The sequence below is a fragment of the Anguilla rostrata genome, chromosome 8, assembly GCF_018555375.3.
Source record: "Anguilla rostrata isolate EN2019 chromosome 8, ASM1855537v3, whole genome shotgun sequence".
Taxonomy (NCBI): domain Eukaryota; kingdom Metazoa; phylum Chordata; class Actinopteri; order Anguilliformes; family Anguillidae; genus Anguilla; species Anguilla rostrata.
The window spans coordinates 35,022,517-35,041,464 of NC_057940.1; the positions used below are offsets into that span (position 1 = coordinate 35,022,517).

The window sequence follows — 18,948 nt, forward strand, 5'->3', positions numbered from 1 at the left end:
TATTCCAGTTGAAATGACATTAGAAAATAGAATATTTTATTATTAGGTTCTCTAGGTGTGGATACAGTAATTGTGCAGGGATGGGATGGCCTGGGGTGGTGGGGCCCAATGTGAGATCTTGTCATGGGGCCCAAAATCCCTGTGGCAACCTGTACCACAAGATAATGGTGTAGCAAAGCAGGACTTGATAACTTTTACAGAAATGTTCACAACAGTTAACTTGGCAATTATATTCCCATGCATAACTGAACACCTCCAAAAAAAAATCGATAGTGTAAGTCATTTCACTATTGGTCACTGCAGATGTACAATATTCAGACATTAAAGTGCACCTATTCATTATTTAAGTTGAATTGCCCAATAGTTGTTATCTTGATAATCCCTATCACATTATCATGCTCGCAATTACTAGTTGTGGAAGATTGTAATTGCATTTCAGCTTGATGAGCTTGTGTATTGTGTCGGTCTTTGAGTGTCTGTGAGTGCTATTGTTGTTCTTCAATATGCACTGCAGTATTCCCATAACTTGTGGGTCTGGCATAGAAAAGAAGATCAAGTACCCGTTTTTCAATTTTCAGGGTAACTGATAAACGAGAGTCCCAATCCAGATGGAAGTACCTGAGGTTTGTTTCAAACGTGCAGGAAACTTTAACTGAACTGCAAGATATGTATATAAAATGAGACATATATTTAAAGATTAAAAATTATGTGTCTGATCATATTGCTGATTTCCATATGGTTTTATTGCTGAGGAAACCAAAAAATCTATTTTAACATTTGACAATGTTAAATGTCAAATTTACATTTAACTACATTTAACAAAAGAAGTTTGACCAAGAGCTGAGAAAGCCCTTGGAACAATGAAAAGCAACCAATTAGATGATTGTATGTGATAGGACCCAGGGGTCTTATAAAAAAGGTGATTGAGATAAACAGAGAGTTTGCCTAAAACTGAGCCCAATATGAAAACTGGTATTGCCCTGCTCTGCCCTACATAATGTGCATTGTACCTTATTAGACCTGTGTTTTGTAGTTGTTCCAATGACCTTTGGTATGCAACTATTGTATGTCACTTTGGATTAATGCATCTTCCAAATAAATGTAATGTAATATAATGCATTACAACTGGAACACTACCCATATTCATGATTGATAGCTGTTATTTGAAGTATCAATGCGATGCTCAGTCATCATCACAAACTATCCACTGTCTTTTGGACAGTCAGTATGAACTCTTTGATGGACTTGATGTCAAGCCCTATGGCATAAATCAGGTGTCATAATGGCTGCTAAGATATGGGCAGATGGACCAGCCCCCTGTTGGTAATTCATTAGCAGACAAAGACTTGGTTTGGACATCCATGACAATTCATTAGAATTGATTTGTTGGAGCATTATGATTGGTCATATCAATAATCCTCTACTGTATTCAGGAACCTACAGCCTTCTGCATACTGGTGGATGGTAGCTAGGCTATATTATTTATTCTTCAACAATAAATTCAAACTTCTAATGGCAATTTAGGAAGTATTTCAATGCCTGAATTTAAATGTTTTGTTTTCATTTGACATATTCCGAATATACCATTCAAATATAATAATAATATTGTTTTATTTTTATTAAGGTTCTAGGAGACTGTGCATCACAAATACTTATTTACGCTGAAGCGTTGATCATTGTCATTCATGCCCTTTCCCCATGCTTTGTTTCCAACTCATGATTTATCCGATTATCTTGTATTTTTGTACAGAGAAGATCTGTTATGTAAAAGATCATGCAAAGATGGAAAAAAAGGTTACATAACTCCCGGCGTATATTCTTTAAGCTAATGGAAACAGTGCATAAAATTTATAGGTCCTCCGCTGTCCTTCATACTGGGTTTGGTACAATCAGAAAACGTATTTAAATTATAATAAATCGTAGTTTGATACATCATACTGGGATATATTTAGCGCCGTATATCTCATTACACGTTAGCAAGCCCAAAAGAGGCATATCCGTGCGCAGCTGACGTGAGACGACCTATCACCCTGCTGAGAGCATGGAGGGGGAGGGAGAAAGACAGCGGGGGCTGTAGATACCCGGCTGTAACAACATACGTTCACAGATAGTCGTGGCTCCTGCTGTTTGGGCCCTGGTTATCATGGGCTCGTATTCTTATGAAGGATTTTTACCGAGAAATGGCAAATTTTCCTGAAACCTTCGAGGAGAGTATTATTTATTGATTTAAAAGGACCCGGTAACGGTTACGGATAGTGTTTCGTTTGATTACGGTTAGCTAGTTAGTGCTTTTAGTTGGCTATTCGGAGCCTGTAGGCGTTGCAGAAAATGGGCAGAGCATAACGTAGCTGGCTTTAGCTAAGTTTTATACAAATTCGAGAAAAGAATGTTTAGCTAGTAGAGTGGTTCACTAAATCGGTACATTTGCCAAGGTGTATTTCAGAAAGTGTGTTTGTTCTCCATCATGACAAATCCTAGCCAACTAGCTAGCTAGAGCTGAATAATAGCTAGCTAGCTAACAATACCCATTAAGAAAGTAGCTAGCTAGCTAACGATTGGTACTAGTCTAAGGCAATGCCTTTGTCTTTTTCATTAGCAGGGCTAGGGATAGCTGGTTAGAATGAATGACACAGCGGTTAGCTAGCTGTTGTAGCACTGTTTTCACATTAATGTTGATAAGTTTATTTGTGATATAGTTACAGGCTAACAGAAATATAATGTACTGTTGGCTAACGTTAAATCAGGCAGTCTGGTCGCTCATTTAAGCATAGACTAGATATTGGACGTAGTCGTCCGTCGGTTAGCTACATCTTTTGTTTTGCACCCAGCCGGCTTGTTCGTTACAATAGCAAGTGAATTTAGCTAGCTAACAGCCGTATATCAAACTGGAATTATAGTTATCTGACTGCGCATATTTTCTTGGGGGCAGAATAACGATGAGACACCAGTAATAATTATAGCTATCACGTTCACTGTTAACGTTACAGCTTTGAGGGTCTAGTTAAGTTGTATGGTTATATTCTGGTATCAAAGGGCAAGTTAGCCCAGTGGAGTAACGTTAGACACGACACGCATCCATACATTTAAACCTTTGCCTGTGATGTTGCCTTGAATCTTGTGTTGGTAGCTCCATTTAGGTCTTTGTGTTACTTTTGTTAACGTTAGCTTCGTTAATATTCATTTGTCAGCCGCCGACTAGCTAGGTTGGCTAACGCAACTAGCTAGCTGTATAGGGACGAAACATTTTTGTACCATCTGTTGCTATTATGGCCTGCAATTTTGGCTCAAATGGGATTTTGTTATGGAAATTTTTGCACTGTGTCGTCATCTTCTCTTTTATTGGTAAGTAGTTAACTTTACCTATCGTCTGTATACAATACATATTCATATTGGAGCATTAAAACTCGTGTTCTGTCATTCATATTGTTCTATGATGTTTGGATGTGTTCATGTCATGTCAGGCGTAATGATTTTAGAAAAATGAAAATAAAGTTATATTGGTGTAGAAAGCAATTTGAGCAAATGCACGCACGACAAGTGATTGTTAATTGGTTTGAAAGCCAGTGACACGAGAGGCTAGCTAATAAGCAGGCCAGCTGGCGCAAAATCATTTTGAATGTAATAATATTGGTGCTAGATTCCACTTGTCACATCGCATTGCTCGGTAATTTGTTTTCATTTTTGAGTGCTAATGTTGTCTATCGGTAGTACAGCGTCGTTTCCCATTATGTCGTGGTCATTCCAAAGACCTTACACCTTCATTAATTTAGCGACAAATGTTATACTGTAATCTGAAATATTTGTCGTAGATAAATGCATCTTTAATACAACAATGCGGCCAATTGTCTGATAATTGGTTGCATAGAGGGGATGTGGAGCCAGGGGATTAAAAGTGTACTCTGCTTGTTGACATAGATCTTGCCATTTCCTAATTAAAATATGCTCTCCAGTGAGAATATTGGCTCAAGGAAAATGATTCAAATATTCCATACTTTTATGTATTCTGTAGTTTATAGAATTCTGTAGTTTTATGTGTTTGTTTTGTACAATTAATATTGAACATCTTTAACTTCTAGGTTATATCAAGGCCTTTCCCTCCTCATCATAGCTACAGTAACGCTGAGACGAAAGTATGTCTCAAGTCTGTCAACACTAACCTGCGTGGTTGAGACCATGGACAAAAAATGTTAGGCCTACGTCTTTACCACTACCCCAAGTGGACCACAAAGTGATAAACCTGAGCCGCTATCCCAAGTGGTCCTCACCATTCTGTACCTCTATTTTCATGTCTTTAAAAGCTTATCATGCACGTTCATGCCTATCCAATGACCACTATCCCTTGAAGTTGCTGTGTCATTTTAAAAAAAAGAAGATAATTCAAACAGTTTTAGGAAATGTAATAGTCAATAAAACAGGTTTCAATTTAGTCAATTTTTGACATATAAAATGGGTGGATTGATGCTTAATTTTTTTTCATTTTATTTTATCAGATAAATAAAAGTTGATTTCATTTGAGTTCTCATCTCATAGTTGGCTTTCACAGTAGCAGTTTAGTCCGAATCCGGGAAGGGTTTGCCTCAAAATTTGGTAATGTGAACGCTTTATCTGAACCTGGGTGCGGACCAAGGAACCATACCCAAATTTGCCTGTATGAGGTTGTCTGAGAAGGATTTAAATCGAGCTGTGGTACGGTTTGCCTCTAGTGAGAAAGCAATCTGTTCTCATGCAAGTAGAACTATGATGTGCACATGCCATCATTAGTGGCGATCCACTTGCTAGCCAAGCTGTAATTTTATTAATAATCACATGACTGCATGTGAGGCGGACAGGTGGAAGTGACATTCAATTTTCCACATTTTGATGGTTGGTGAGCTGAAAATGAATGGGACAAAAAAGTTCCCTTTAAAATGATCATTTGTCTGAACCTGTTTCAATTAATTTTCCTTCATTAGCTAGCGTGCCAACGATCCAAACAATCAATTGGCAGGATTGTTCATATCTCTGAATAATCTATTGCCAAGTAAACACACAGCTTCCTTCACATTGTCTTTGGGAGATTAAGTAATAAATTTAACTAGAAAAAATCAGTTTTAATCACAAAGTAGTTGCCTTGTCATGACAAAATAATATACACCACTCTGTTAACTAATGTATTACCTTTGAGCATAACCTGCAATAAAAGCTATATAACAAAAATGGCGATGTAAGATTAAGATTTTAAATGACAGAATCTGCCCATTGCTCTTTGTCACCAATATTCTCCCAATGTTGATGCAGAGAATGAGGAGTACGCTCCCCACAATTTAAAATAATATCATGAATTTGTCCACAATAATATATATATATAGTATAAATGAAGACTGGTAATGTCTGAAGGTATTGAATGTTTTGTGAATTGATCTCTGTATTGATAATTAAGGAAAAGTACTGAAAACCGGTCAAGAGCAGTTTAGAGGGAATTCTCCTGCCCTGTGAATTTTCAGCTCAGCAGCAGCCACTGGTAGTGACAAAAAATAAACAAAGGCATAGCCAGAACCGCGAAGCGCGCATTGTTTTCCGTTTCTACTGGTAATCGCAGGTCTTCTTTCAGCTGGCGAGCCGATAAGCTCTGCACATAAAAACCGATAACCAAATACGGCACACTCTCCTCCATGCCTTGTTGCCTGGCGCCGGTGGTAAACAGCTGCGGGTAGTGCTCACATTGATGATGAAAGTAATAGGCCCGAAACATACCCTAAAACGTATTAAAACGCAGACTCTTTGAACCGTGCAAAGTCGGTTGCACGTGTTTTTGCGTGCTAAAACTCATCGCCTGAAATTCTGAACGCAACACAAACGCAAGCTGCGGTGTCCAGTGTCACAGCGAGAGAAACTATAGCAGGCCACAGCAGGATTAAGCCATCTTCTTTGATTCATGCTTTCTTCCTATCTGTCTTTCACAACTGTCCTGGTTTGTCGCCTTAAGGACTCAAGTTTATTTCCTCCACAGGGACATAAGAACGCATGCTGAGTATGTACAACCGAGCTGTGCATTTGCCACACGTACTGGCTGCATAGGGCATGTTTTGGGCCTTAAGCAAATGAACCAAGTGTGAAAACACCCTTAGTTTATGCACTTATATATATTTATGCATTTTCAGGGACCCTCATGCAATTCCCCATAATCTTTTCTTTCTTTTGTCTTCCCAGAATTCTTTGTAAAATGTTCTGTAAAACGTACCTCGCTGCCTTATGTGTGTTTGTTCTGTGCTGGGCTCACGGTGGTAGCAAGCGAAGCGTGTCGTTCGTGCTGAGTGGCTGTCCCCTGACCAGCCTCCCACCATGCATAATTTACAGTCAGCTGCTAACAGCCAGCAACCCGCACACAACAAAGGCTGGGGCACAGCCGAGCTGCACACGCCGGCGCACGTGCGCCTGTGGAATTCTAGCCCCGCGTCCGTCTGGGCGCGGAACGCACGCTGTTAAATGGACGCGCGTAGTCTCCACCGCTGTCGCTGCAACGGCACGGCACGAATATCACTCTGTCAGCTTAGAGATTAGTGAGAGTTACCAGCTACCTCGCTGTTTGAAATCTACAACCGAATGACTGTGGAAATTTGTCTTTAGCTTCACCTCAAGCTAATGACATTTACAAACGTTAAGAAGGAACTTGGCCATTAACGTTGTGTGTTAACTGACTGATGTGCTCTGCCTTGCACATACAGTATGTATTTCCGATCGTTTGTCTTTGTGGTTCTTTAAGGCGTAGTATGCTTTAATCTTTGGTTTTGGCCAAACTCTTTGCTAGCTGAGAGCAGAGTTGGGGTTAATTCCTGTTAATTCCATTTCAGTTCAGATAATTCAGGAAATGAATTGAGAAATCCCTTTAGCAAGTAGCCTATTTATTAGCCAGCTAGGTTTTTATTGTGCCTGGTTCACTCTAATTTCGTTGTCCTCTGCCAGCCAAAAACAGACCTATTTTTGGCTTCATAATCTCTCAGAGTCTTGGAATAGCTTCTAAAACCCTGTTCTTGCTTTTCTCAAAAATAGGTAGGCCTATATGCTTTAAATCATTTCCTCTGTGGGGGATTAGTGCCGACCAGCTGGTGACAGGAGACCAGTGTGCTCTATCAGTAGGTTTTTTTGTAGAGGTGATTAGCGGGCATGAGTTTGTCCACGGGAGCGGTAGTGTTTTATTGATATGCTGACAGCGGTGCCTGCATTTCCCTCGTGTTCAGGTGAGAATGGGATGGTGCTGTGGTGGCTGAGCCTGGGGTTTGTGCTTGTTGGAACATGCAGTGGGTTTCTGTGAGAGCTGTTTTTCTCCAAAGCCTCTCCCAAAGCCACATACCCTGAAAATGAAGCAAATTACACACTGGCACAAAGGGGGTAAAAAAACCACAGTTTGGGATGGGTAAATTACAAAACACTGACATTTTATCAACCGTCTTTCATGATCCTGCGGTCAGACTCTTATTCAGTGGAAAAACTGTTCTAAATATGTTGCATTGAATTGTTTATTGACAAACATTTTTTGACATTTTTTCTCAATCCTTTATTTATAACTTGTGTACACATTTTTCATCACCGAGTAGGGTAGCGGTTTTACCATGAAGCTAAACTGTGAAACTTAGACTATGTCATTATCACTGAATTTCAGGATATTTCCTATTAGCGTGAAATTATTTCCCTAACCCTCCATCAATGTGGACTATATAGCCTAACTTCTGAATACCATCCTTCTGTACTGCGTGCTTTTTGGCATCTCCAATCCCACCCGAATTTGGAATGCCCAGTTTCCAAACTGTGTGCAAGTGTGCTCATATACTCTACCTGCTGCCAGCTCAGGACATTGAAGACAACTTGTGGTTCTCAAAAACATGTTGTGCCAGCCAGATGCTTCTTTTCACGCTTCAGCCATAAGCTGCACATGTGCAGAGATGGGGGTGGATACCCAGTCATACACATGTACAAGAGAGCAAGCCACAGACAGCCAACAGGCATCGCTTGAGCAATGAAACCTGCTATCCCCACCTACTGAACCCTTCCCATATATCCCTTGGGCGACGTAAAGCCAATTGTGCACAGTCGGCAAATTTGATCCGAGACTGTGGCGCTCGCTCATGTGCCCCAAGTGGCACTCTTTACCACGTGAGCTCATTAATGCCTTTTCTAATAGGCAAATATACCAGTAATCACAGAAGGTCATCCCCATTTCAAGGAGAAAGAGGTTATAATGGCCAGTGTATTTTCCACTGTCCACTTTGAGTTTTTTCATAGTATCATTAAAAGCAGTTTTACGTTTCTTTTAAAGGTTGGGCTATATCATGCATTGTCATTGGTCCCAGAAGAACACAGCATTAAGAACACAGACAGGGGATTGCCGCTGAGATAAAATGTATCTGTACTGCGGTAGAGAATGCAGAATGGCTTTTTGCAGAAACAAAACTCTGGAGTGTCTTTATTTCATTGAGACAAACCAAGAATGTAACCTGTTCAAACGCATTTGTGTCCTGCAGACATAATTACATTTCTAAATGACATTAAATTGCATTTTTTTTCTTTTTCAGGAAATGCAGTTTGTGCCCAGCATAACGAAAATGTGTACGTGTCAGGGATGTCGAACGGTAAGTCGGCTGCGCGTGCTTTTTGGTCAGGCTTTCGAATACTATCTCATGGCAGGTGTCCAGTCACAACAGTTATATAAAAGCGTTTGATTTGCAGCACATCTGTTTCCCAGTCAGCATGTCCCTTGCGCCTCCATTTTGTTTAGCCTACCCTGGCTTTCCTCTACAGCTTAGTTCCTTAGAAAGACCCAGCGGCAAGTTTCCTATAAGCTTGCTATCCTGTCATTGTTTAATCAAGGTTAGCAGGCTGTGTAATAATCATAACTTGAAAGGTGTCGTTTGTGGGAGGAGGATTCCGTTTGCATTGCGAACGCCAGGCACCAGGGCGGTGTCAGAACACATTATGGGTTCACACAGGCAGTCAAAGAGGCTTTTCAAAGGGATTTGGGAGGGATCAGTCTGGGCATTACCTGGAATTGAAATGGTTGATTTTAGCCAACCCCCACCATCTTGATGCGTGATAGTTTTGCTCAAGATATTTTCGGCACGTTGGCTGCTTTTGAAACGAGCTGTGCATTTATAACATTGCGCCTGCCTTTTTTTTTTCTGACCGACAGTTTGGTCTCAAATGTATTTTTGCGCCTGAGTTTGATTTACTGCGCAGCAGAACCTTTTCATTTTCCAGTGTTCTGAAGAGCGGTTTACAGGGAGCGAGTGACCCGTTTCTATAGCGCCGTGGGCTTCCTCCTGAGTGCGCTAGCTGTGGGGAAGGCTGTAAACGCAGCCGTGCTAGCTGTGCGCTGCGCCGCTCGGCTAGCGCGCAGTTCTGTCTGGTCGCCCACCTCGTGGCGGTCACTATTGACGATGGCGGCTCTCTCCTGCAGCTTGCGGCGACATGGCCGAGCAGATCAGGGCTTCGAGCGGGGTCATCACCAGCCCCGGCTGGCCGTTCGAGTACCCCTCCCGAATCAACTGCAGCTGGAACATCAGGGCCAGTCCTGGAGAAATCATCACCATTAGGTACGGGTCGACCCTCTGCACTTCACCCGCCCCCGATAACACGTGACCCAACACGTGACTCCCACTTTGAGGTTTGCTCTTGACCGGAGACTGCATACCGCACTTGGATTTTCTGTGTTTGCTCAAAGAGAAGGGCCTATTTTTGTTTGCGGATGTGCGTCAGTGTCCTAATTGTTCTGGGGCCGTGTATATTCTTGCGGCTCAAGCTCGAGTTGTTGGGCTGTCTGGACCGAGTGTTGACAGAAACCAGCCACCGGTATTCTTCTTCACTCGCATGCGGTGACCATGGTTACCGGACAGAAATAGTTCCGCCGTCTTTCATAGGATGTGATTTGTGGCGAAGTGTAATTGAAAACATAATGTTACTGGCCAGAGATGAACTTTTTTTCTGCAGTGAAAAAGAGGTTGCTGCTTTGTGGAAAAAAAGTAGGCCCACTTCGACCCAAAATGAATCAAAAGAAAATGCACATTTATAAAAATAAGGCCGCTGAGGCCCCTAATTGATTTTTCTAAATGTGGCGTTGATTACGCGTTTGACATAGTCTCTAAATGTTCCGTTAATTTACAGTATTCCATATAAAACAGTGGAAAGGTGGTCTTGACATAATGTGCTTATCCCTTAGTTTGACAGAAATGCGATTTTTAAAATTTATTATTAATCACTAAACGCTAGATTTCAGATGCTAAATGTCTCATCTGGAACCTGAGGACTGTGTTATAAGCACACACGTCATCAGCTTTTGCACTCTTCGACAGCTCCTTGGAGGAGAGAATGTTCAGCGATGTATTGAACGCTAGGATCTGAAAATCGGTCGTCACGCTAGCCCATCATTCACATCCCCGGTTTTACGTCAGACTGTTTAAACCGTGAATCCTCTTCTTCAGCTTTCAGGATTTCGAGATCCAGACGTCTCACAGGTGCGGCTCGGACTGGATCTCCATCGGCACGTACAAGAACCTGGACGGCTACCGGGCCTGCGGCTCCTCCATCCCGGCCCCGTACATCTCCTCGCAGGACCACGTCTGGATCAAGTTCCACTCCGACGACAGCCTGACCGGCAAGGGCTTCAGGCTGTCTTACATAACGGGTAGGCCTCTGCTGCTGCTCTGCGGCCCCCTGGTGGGTGCGCTAGCTTCAGCAGCCGTGATGTGGACATGGTCACATGACCCCCCCTGCAGTGATGCAGCGGGCAGCGCTCTCCCCTCCACACTCGCCCTAACACACCCCACCCCTCCCTCCCGCAATCCTTTATCTGTTTTCTTTTTTGGTGGCTTTGCACCTTTAAGGCCCTGATTATAGCAAATTTAGGTTCATATCTGGAACTCTGACTAGGAAAGTTTTGCGGCAAACGGTAAATTGGAGAAGCGAGTGGTTGAGTCCCAGCGTGCTCTCGCGAGTTTCACAGCGACCTGGAAGCCTTGCTGGGAGAGAGGCGCCGTGCCGCATTACGGGTTTTTTTTTTTACGGGTTTCATGAGAAAAGGGATGATGACAGATTGGAAATTACACGCAGCTGCGACTCCCGCGCCGCCATCCATTCTCCAGCACGGCCGTCGGTCTGAACGCAGGCCATCTTTTATCTGCCTGGCAGTTTACGGCCCTATTTTCCCCCGCTGAGGTATAAATAGCGAGAGAAAAATACAGTCGGCGTCGAGTTCTGTGTCGCCGTTGCGGTGGCGGCGCTGGGAGAGACTGGAAAAACAGACTCGCGAACCGCTTTTTTTCTGTTCGCATCTTTTAATTGCCTCTTCCTCTCCGTTCGCCTCAGTGGTAATGATGCAGTTATGAGTCTACCCGGTGTAATTAAAAGCCAAGTGACTGGTAATACACTATATCTTAGCAGAACGCCACATAAAAACAGTAATAAATGCTCTTAGTAGACTTGTATTGTGTTTATGATTTGCCATTATGTAGTGTTTGGAATGTTGAAAATTGGTCTCTGAGCTCGCTCTGTTAAAATGTCCTGGACATATGAGCAGCATTCACGGTGAATACTGCACTGTCCTTGTCCTGTAAATAGACAATAGACTCATCGGCCTGTAGTTATGGCACAAACGTGTATATATTGTGTGTGTGTGTGTGTGTGTGTGTTTGTGTGAGAATGTAAGTTTGCATGTTTGCTCGATCCATCCGCAGAGATGCACGTATATCAGTAGCAAGAAGCAAAGACGGAAATGAATTGGCAGGCAGCTTGTCGTAAATGGTAATCGTAAGAGTCCCGAGGTAATGTTCCGCACTTCTCCTGGCGTGCAATCTGTGATGACACACCAATTTCAGAACAATAGTTTCACAATCTCCAGCTCATGGTGTGTCAGGAGCACTCGCAGTACACTCCCACGTCATTTAAAAAAACAAATTGGACCGCGTTTCGTTTTCGGCAAGTGTGAGCAGAGAGTGGTTTGTAATGGCACCGCCTGCCCGACAAATGGAAGAATCAGACTTGGGTATTGCAGTTCATTATTCAGTCTTGTTACTATTGTGCAATGCAATTCCCCAGAAACTGTTTCAGTCAACGGATAAAAGTGAAACTACCTCTAAGCTTCACAAGCACCCTGTTGGAAATAGAAATGTTCTCCATGAGCATCTCTTGACTGAAAGTCGTGATCGCAGAGTCTGTCATTCAAAAGCAGGAAAGTAAAATCAGGAAAATCACTGGGAAACATAGCAGTGTGTAGTTGGCAGTTTGCTCGTATGACATGAAAACTTTGAGTCTTTTGGTGAAATATTCCTAGGTTATGTGAACATGGCCTCACTGCAGACGTGTACAGACACATCTTCATTCGCGCATCATAGCCTGCCTGATTTTTTTAAGCCCCGCGGCAGGTCATTTGGCAGTTGTAGCTCACGGCGTTTTTGTGGCTTTCAGGGAAGTCGGAGGAGATCAGCTGCGACTCGGACCAGTTCCACTGCGCCAACGGGAAGTGCATCCCGGAGAGCTGGAAGTGCAACACCATGGACGAGTGCGGCGACAGCTCGGACGAGGAGCTGTGCGCCCGGCCCGACCCCTCCGCCTCCTTCTCCTTCCAGCCCTGCGCCTACAACCAGTTCCCCTGCCTGTCCCGCTACACCCGCGTCTACACCTGCCTCCCGGAGTCGCTCAAGTGCGACGGCAGCATCGACTGCCAGGACCTGGGCGACGAGATCGACTGCGACGCGGCCGCCTGCGGCGAGCGCCTCCGCACCTTCTACGGCACCTTCAGCTCGCCCAACTACCCCGACTTCTACCCGCCGGGCAGCAACTGCACCTGGCTCATCGACACGGGCGACCACCGCAGGGTGGTGCTGCGCTTCACCGACTTCAAGCTGGACGGCACGGGCTACGGCGACTACGTCAAGGTGTACGACGGGCTGGAGGAGAACCCGCGGCGGCTGCTCCGCGTGCTGACGGCCTTCGACTCCCGGGCGCCCGTCGCCATGGTGTCGTCCTCGGGCCAGCTCCGCGTCCACTTCTACGCCGACAAGGTGAACGCGGCGCGCGGCTTCAACGCCACCTACCAGGTGGACGGCTTCTGCCTGCCGTGGGAGATCCCGTGCGGCGGGAACTGGGGCTGCTACACCGAGCCGCAGCGCTGCGACGGCTACTGGCACTGCCCCAACGGGCGCGACGAGGCCAACTGCAGCGCCTGCCAGGCCGACGAGTTCCCCTGCTCGCGCGGCGGCGCCTGCTACCCGCGCTCGGACCGCTGCAACTACCAGAACCGCTGCCCCAACGGCTCGGACGAGAAGAACTGCTTCTTCTGCCAGCCGGGCAACTTCCACTGCCGCAACAACCGCTGCGTGTTCGAGAGCTGGGTGTGCGACGCGCAGGACGACTGCGGCGACGGCAGCGACGAGGAGAGCTGCCCCGTGGTGGTGCCCACGCGCGTCATCACCGCCGCCGTCATCGGCAGCCTCATCTGCGGCCTGCTGCTCGTCATCGCCCTGGGCTGCACCTGCAAGCTCTACTCCCTCAGGATGTTCGAGCGCAGGTGTGCAGCTGCTCTGTGTGCCGTACAGTAACCTGCAATACAGAATAGTGCTATATAATGCAATGCAGTACAATACAATGCAATGCAATTCAGTACAATGCAATACAACGCAATGCAATGCAATGCAATGAAGTACAATGCAATACAATGCAGTGCAATGCAGTGCAATGCAATGCAATGCAATGCAATACAATGGAATGCTATGCAATGCAATACAATGGAATGCTATACAATGCAATACAATGGAATGCTATACAGTGCAATGCAGTGCAGTGGAATGGAATGCAATACAATACAATACAATGCAATACGATACTCTGCAAAAACAACATGATACAATATGATACTCTGAGAAACGGTACACTTCAGTGCAGTACCATACGATACTACACAGCTTCACTGTCACATGGGGCAGTAATAGCAGGGACCAAGCTTAACAAACACGAAACTTTATAATATGCATACCAAAAATACACTCCGCAGCCGAAAATGCTGCTTTCCTTTTATGTCTGAGTTTTTGTAATCATTCACAAAGGGCTTAAGATAAATATGGAAAGGTTTTCAGTACACGGTTAATGTCATTTCATTTCATAAATGAAAAATATGCGCACATCCACAGCATCACATCTTGCGTTCAGGGAGTTAAATAAATACAGCATTAAGGATGAAAGCCCAGGCTAGATGCGTTTCCATTATGCTCAGCTAAGTGGTTATGCAACCCTTTTTTACTGCTCTCCAGGAGTGGAGCTTGGAGAATGCTTGTTAATTTTCCCCTCCGTGGAAATAAATTTAACTTTTCAATTATGAATTATTAGGCTGTTAAGATCGTGCTTTTCAAAGCTGTCCCTCAACTGTAGTTGAGCTGTGAATTCATCTGAATGTTTAATAAGTGGAGTAATGCGCTAGCACATGCTGTCCCTTGATTTCTTTTCTGAATGGAGCCGTAACAGAGTTGTTCCCTTCACCTCCTTCTGAAAGGCTGACTGAGTGCATTCCTGTGCGTTTCTCCAGGTCCTTTGAGACCCAGCTGTCCAGAGTGGAGGCGGAGCTTCTCAGGAGGGAGGCTCCGCCCTCGTACGGTCAGCTGATCGCCCAGGGCCTGATCCCCCCCGTGGAAGACTTCCCGGTGTGCTCGGGCAACCAGGTGAGCGTAGCAGCCCCCCTCCCCTCCCGTAGCACTGAGCGCGCTCACATGGCTCAATACAAGCGCCCCGTCTGCTAGCTTTAGTTGTGTGAGTTTGGTGGAATGGATGGGTTATTAAAGCGCCGTCTCTGTCCCGTTTGCGTCCCGAAGGCGTCCGTTCTGGAGAACCTGCGGCTGGCGGTGCGGTCCCAGCTGGGCTTCACCTCCATCAGGCTGCCCACCTCCGGGAGGCGGAGCAACATCTGGAGGCGTCTCTTCAACTTCACGCGCTCGCGGCGCTCGGGCTCGCTGGCGCTGGTGTCCGCCGACGCCGAGGAGGGGGCCAGCGGCGCGCCGCGGGAGCCCGACCGGACCGGCGCCCACCGGGGCCTGCTGCCCGTCGACTCGGACGACACGGACACCGAGAGCGAGCGCCGCGACGCCCCGGGGGCTGTGGGGGGCCTGGCCGCCCCCCTCCCCCAAAAGACCCCCCCGGCCTCGGCCGTGGAGGCCGTCGTCTCGGTGTCGGCGTCGGCCGGCTCCGCCCAGCCCGCGGGAGGGGACGGCGGCTCAGCGCCGGCGGCCGAGGCCCGTGGAGAGGGCGGGGCCGCTGAGCCCCCGGCCCCTGCCCCCACTCCGGACCCCGCCCCCGGGAGGAGCCAGCTGACCAGCGCCCTGAGCCGGGTGACCCGCAGCCTGCGCTGGGTCCGCCTCTCCCTGGGCCGGGCGGGAGGCTCCGCCCCCTGCCACAGCCCCCTGCGGCACCTGGACCACTCTGGCGGCGGCGGCAGGGATGAGGAGGACGACGTGGAGCTGCTGATCCCTGTGTCCGACTCCGCCCCCGACAGTGACGCTGAGAGCTCCAGGCCTCTGCTGGAGAATGTCCCCGCCCCTGGCCCCGCCCCCAGCCCCGTCCTCCCCCCACCCGGCAGCAGGGCCAGGCTGGCCTTCCGGGACGGGCCCTGTGAACACTGTGGCATGGTCCACACCGCCCAGGTGCCCGACGCCTGCCTGGAGGCCATCGCCAAAACGGAGACCAGCGACGACGAGGCGCTGCTGCTCTGTTAGGCACACGTTCATCCGGAGTCCCTGTGCCCCCTGCAGACTCTCTCCATTCCGCTCCCCTCCTCTCCCCTCCACCAGAGACAGAGTATGTGGAAAAATACCCAAGGTGTTACGAAAAGGGTCTATTGTGAGTAGGTCTCACGTTTCATTGCGGTACATGCACTACAAGTCGGTACGTACACAGAAGTCAGTACATACATTTCAGTGCGGTACGTGGACTACAAGTTGGTACATGCACAAGTCAGTACATACACTACAGCCTGGTACGAGCACTACAAGTCGGTACGAGTGCACCTTCACCACAGCAGCATTTCCAGTCCTCATTTTTCTGATTCTTCTGAGACGTTAGTTTCAAACCGAGTTCATCGCGTTCTAGCCTAGAAGAAGTGAAATGGGACCTTAATATAAATGTACCCGTGACGCCTGCAGTATGTACATAGCAGTGTTCAGCTGCTGTACAGGGTGAGAACAGGCCGCAGTCACTGGGGCTGCAGCTGCTTCTCACAGCGTACGAGAGCGGAGCCAAAAACAGAAACGGTGAAGGTTTGAATTAACCTTTGACCTACTTAAAAAAACAAAAAAAAACTGCTTGCGTTCAGTCATTTCAGTTCTTCGTTATTGATCCTGTACCTTTCACGCCATTTGTTCTTGTTCATTTTCTGTTCTTTGTTTTTTTTTTTCTTTCCTCTTCTTCCTCGTTAATATTGAATTGGGGTTCTTAAATGGGAATGCACTAATTAACGCTGGCTTACTGTGTTGTGGTGGCACATTCTTGTTAGTCCAAGGAAAAGCTGTTCCTTGTTTTCTAGAATGGTGCTTGGCTACTTTCTCAAGGAGCCTTGAGAGAGACAGCTGTTAATTTGCTCACGGAAAATGAATCATTTAAAAAATATTTGGGTCTGGAAAACTTTACCATGTGTAACATCCTCCAATGTTTATTGTATTTATTGTTTTAATACTGTTTTGGTAACCTCATTGTTTTGGTACCGAGGATATGTGTGTGAGTGTATATTTATTGTTAATTTTAATTTCGGTAGTTATTTGAAAAGCATGTTAAAATGCCTTGTGCTCTCTTCTTTTTGTTAAGTGGTATGACATTGGAAAAAATATATTAAAAAATAACTGTTTACTGCACAGATAATGAAAATAAAGGCATATGTTCTGCTAATTTATTGTCTGGTGTTGGTCAGACCTGGTTTCCATGGCGTTATCTAATGAGAAGGCGTGTCCTTTGTTTGCTGTCTCATTATTGCAGCGCAAATGACTACTGCCCATTGCTATTGCAGATTTTACATATGCTGTATTATGCGTCGGCCTGTGTGTGCAAAGCGGAGTTCATCTAAAATGCTGTGTTCAGCCATTTCGATGTTTCCATCCGCACAACCTTTTGTCCTCAGTTTAGGGTGTAGTCTGCCCTCTAGTGGTTAAAAAATACAGATGTTTGTGGCGAATGTGTCCGGGAAAAAGCCAGTTCGTCCGACTAGTGCACAATTAACCTGTCTATAGATAAATTGCATGTTTTCTTGATAAGTGTTTGGGAGTCTCAACTCCCTTTTCACTTCTTGCACTCAGCAGAGGCCGTGCATCAGTATGCTGTTCAGATCTGGTGTACTTTAAAAATCAGTTTGAGTGACACGGACATGTAGTAATCAGTGCTAGAAGGGGCTGCTTTCATCCGAACTGAAATGTATATATTTTTGGGGAAAGAGTTGAACAACTATAATGGCAGAACAAACCGTTCACTGAAAAAAAGGTAAGGAATTGAAAATGTTGTCTCTTGAAATTGATTCTGCTGGATTCTACTATATTGCAGGAAGCAGCAACAGTTTGAGCAGTAAGGGATAAAGTCATAAAGGTAATGTATGTGTGAAAACGCGCCTGAAGTTTGTAGTTTGTAGGTGAAATCTGGTTTGTGAGCTTGGCACAATCTTACATTGACCTGATGTTCTGTCATAATGAGAATCTGGAGCCTCTTACAGACCGTGGCGAAGTCCATCTGTTTGTATAGTGTTTTATAGCCCAAGACATAAATATCTTCTGTGTAGGGCTGTGCTGGTAACAGAATTTGCATACTCTGTTGCCTTACAAAAAAGTACTATGGTACAGTGGGCTACCACCCAACATGTTTCAATGTTATTGTGTGTTGTGTGGGAATAGTACCTATACTAGTGCCTTGCTATGGTATGTGCTAAGTAAATAAATTACTGACCTTTTTTTTTGAAGCCGACGGTTGTCATAAGGGCATGTTACTGCGGTTACTCGGTTAACCAATTACCTGCACAGCCCTACTTGTGTGAAATTTTATCTGTGAAGATTTGTTCTGCCGTATAAAGTCAGACCTTTTGAAAAATACACAACACGACAATATTGCAGGTAATTCAGTGGCCTATATTGCCTCCTTTTTTGTGAACAGTTTCCTAATGCAAGATGTGAGAGACTATTTTACACTGCAGGCCACACAGTCCTACAGGAGGGCTAACGCCAATCAGAGGATGACTCCTGGAGCCCTGCCAGTAGCCGTTGCAGTGTTGCGATTTGGGTGGAACTAATGGAGCAGTAACCGTTGGAGCCCTGGCCACACCTTTCCACTGATGGGACAAAGCCAATCATTTCTCACCCTGGAGCAGACACCTGGGAATGATCACCTATAGCTCAAATATGTGATGGTAGGTCTCAGAAAATAAGCAAGATGGACCTTTATCAATTTGAGCTACTGCAGATTATAAAAAAGTTAGAATCTAAGATGTCTAATTGCAGTAGCCTAATTGTCAGCATGCACTTTTCATTAAGTAGAATCGGAAGAAATGTTTGTACCCCATGATGAGATCATGCTATTATGGTCTGCTACTATGTTCCTATGCCAACCTGTTCAGTTTCTCCCATTTGCAGTATCTGTTTTTATGCCACATGAATGTGACAATTTGCTGACACATTGCTTTGTTACATTTTTCATGACTTCTATTATTGTGGTGACGAGTTATAATTTTCTGTAGGCCTAATGCTAATATAGCTATTCTTAAATAATTATTTTGATCTTTGGTTGTGTGAAGTAAATACTGGTTTGAATTTTTTTTTTAAACTCCTGACCATCAGAATTATTTTGAACTGTTTGTCTGAGGCTACAGCCACATGGCAAGGCAGGATAGGACTGTGGTCACCTGTCACTCGGCTCAAGGTTTAATTTGCTGTCAAATGTCTGGAGCTGTTGTGGTTTCATTCAGTATGT

General features: G+C 45.4%; 1 protein-coding gene across 1 annotated transcript; it reads left to right on the forward strand.

Annotated features, from left to right (window-relative positions):
* The first annotated feature begins 2,042 nt into the window (after positions 1–2,042).
* On the forward strand, positions 2,043–16,890 carry LOC135261519 (low-density lipoprotein receptor-related protein 12-like). Its single transcript, XM_064347883.1, has 7 exons — positions 2,043–3,342; positions 8,550–8,606; positions 9,431–9,566; positions 10,452–10,654; positions 12,433–13,534; positions 14,546–14,678; positions 14,829–16,890. The coding sequence occupies exons 1-7, from the start codon at positions 3,267–3,269 to the stop codon at positions 15,723–15,725; spliced, it is 2,604 nt and encodes an 867-aa protein (XP_064203953.1). The 5' UTR covers positions 2,043–3,266; the 3' UTR covers positions 15,726–16,890.
* The last annotated feature ends 2,058 nt before the right edge of the window (positions 16,891–18,948 follow it).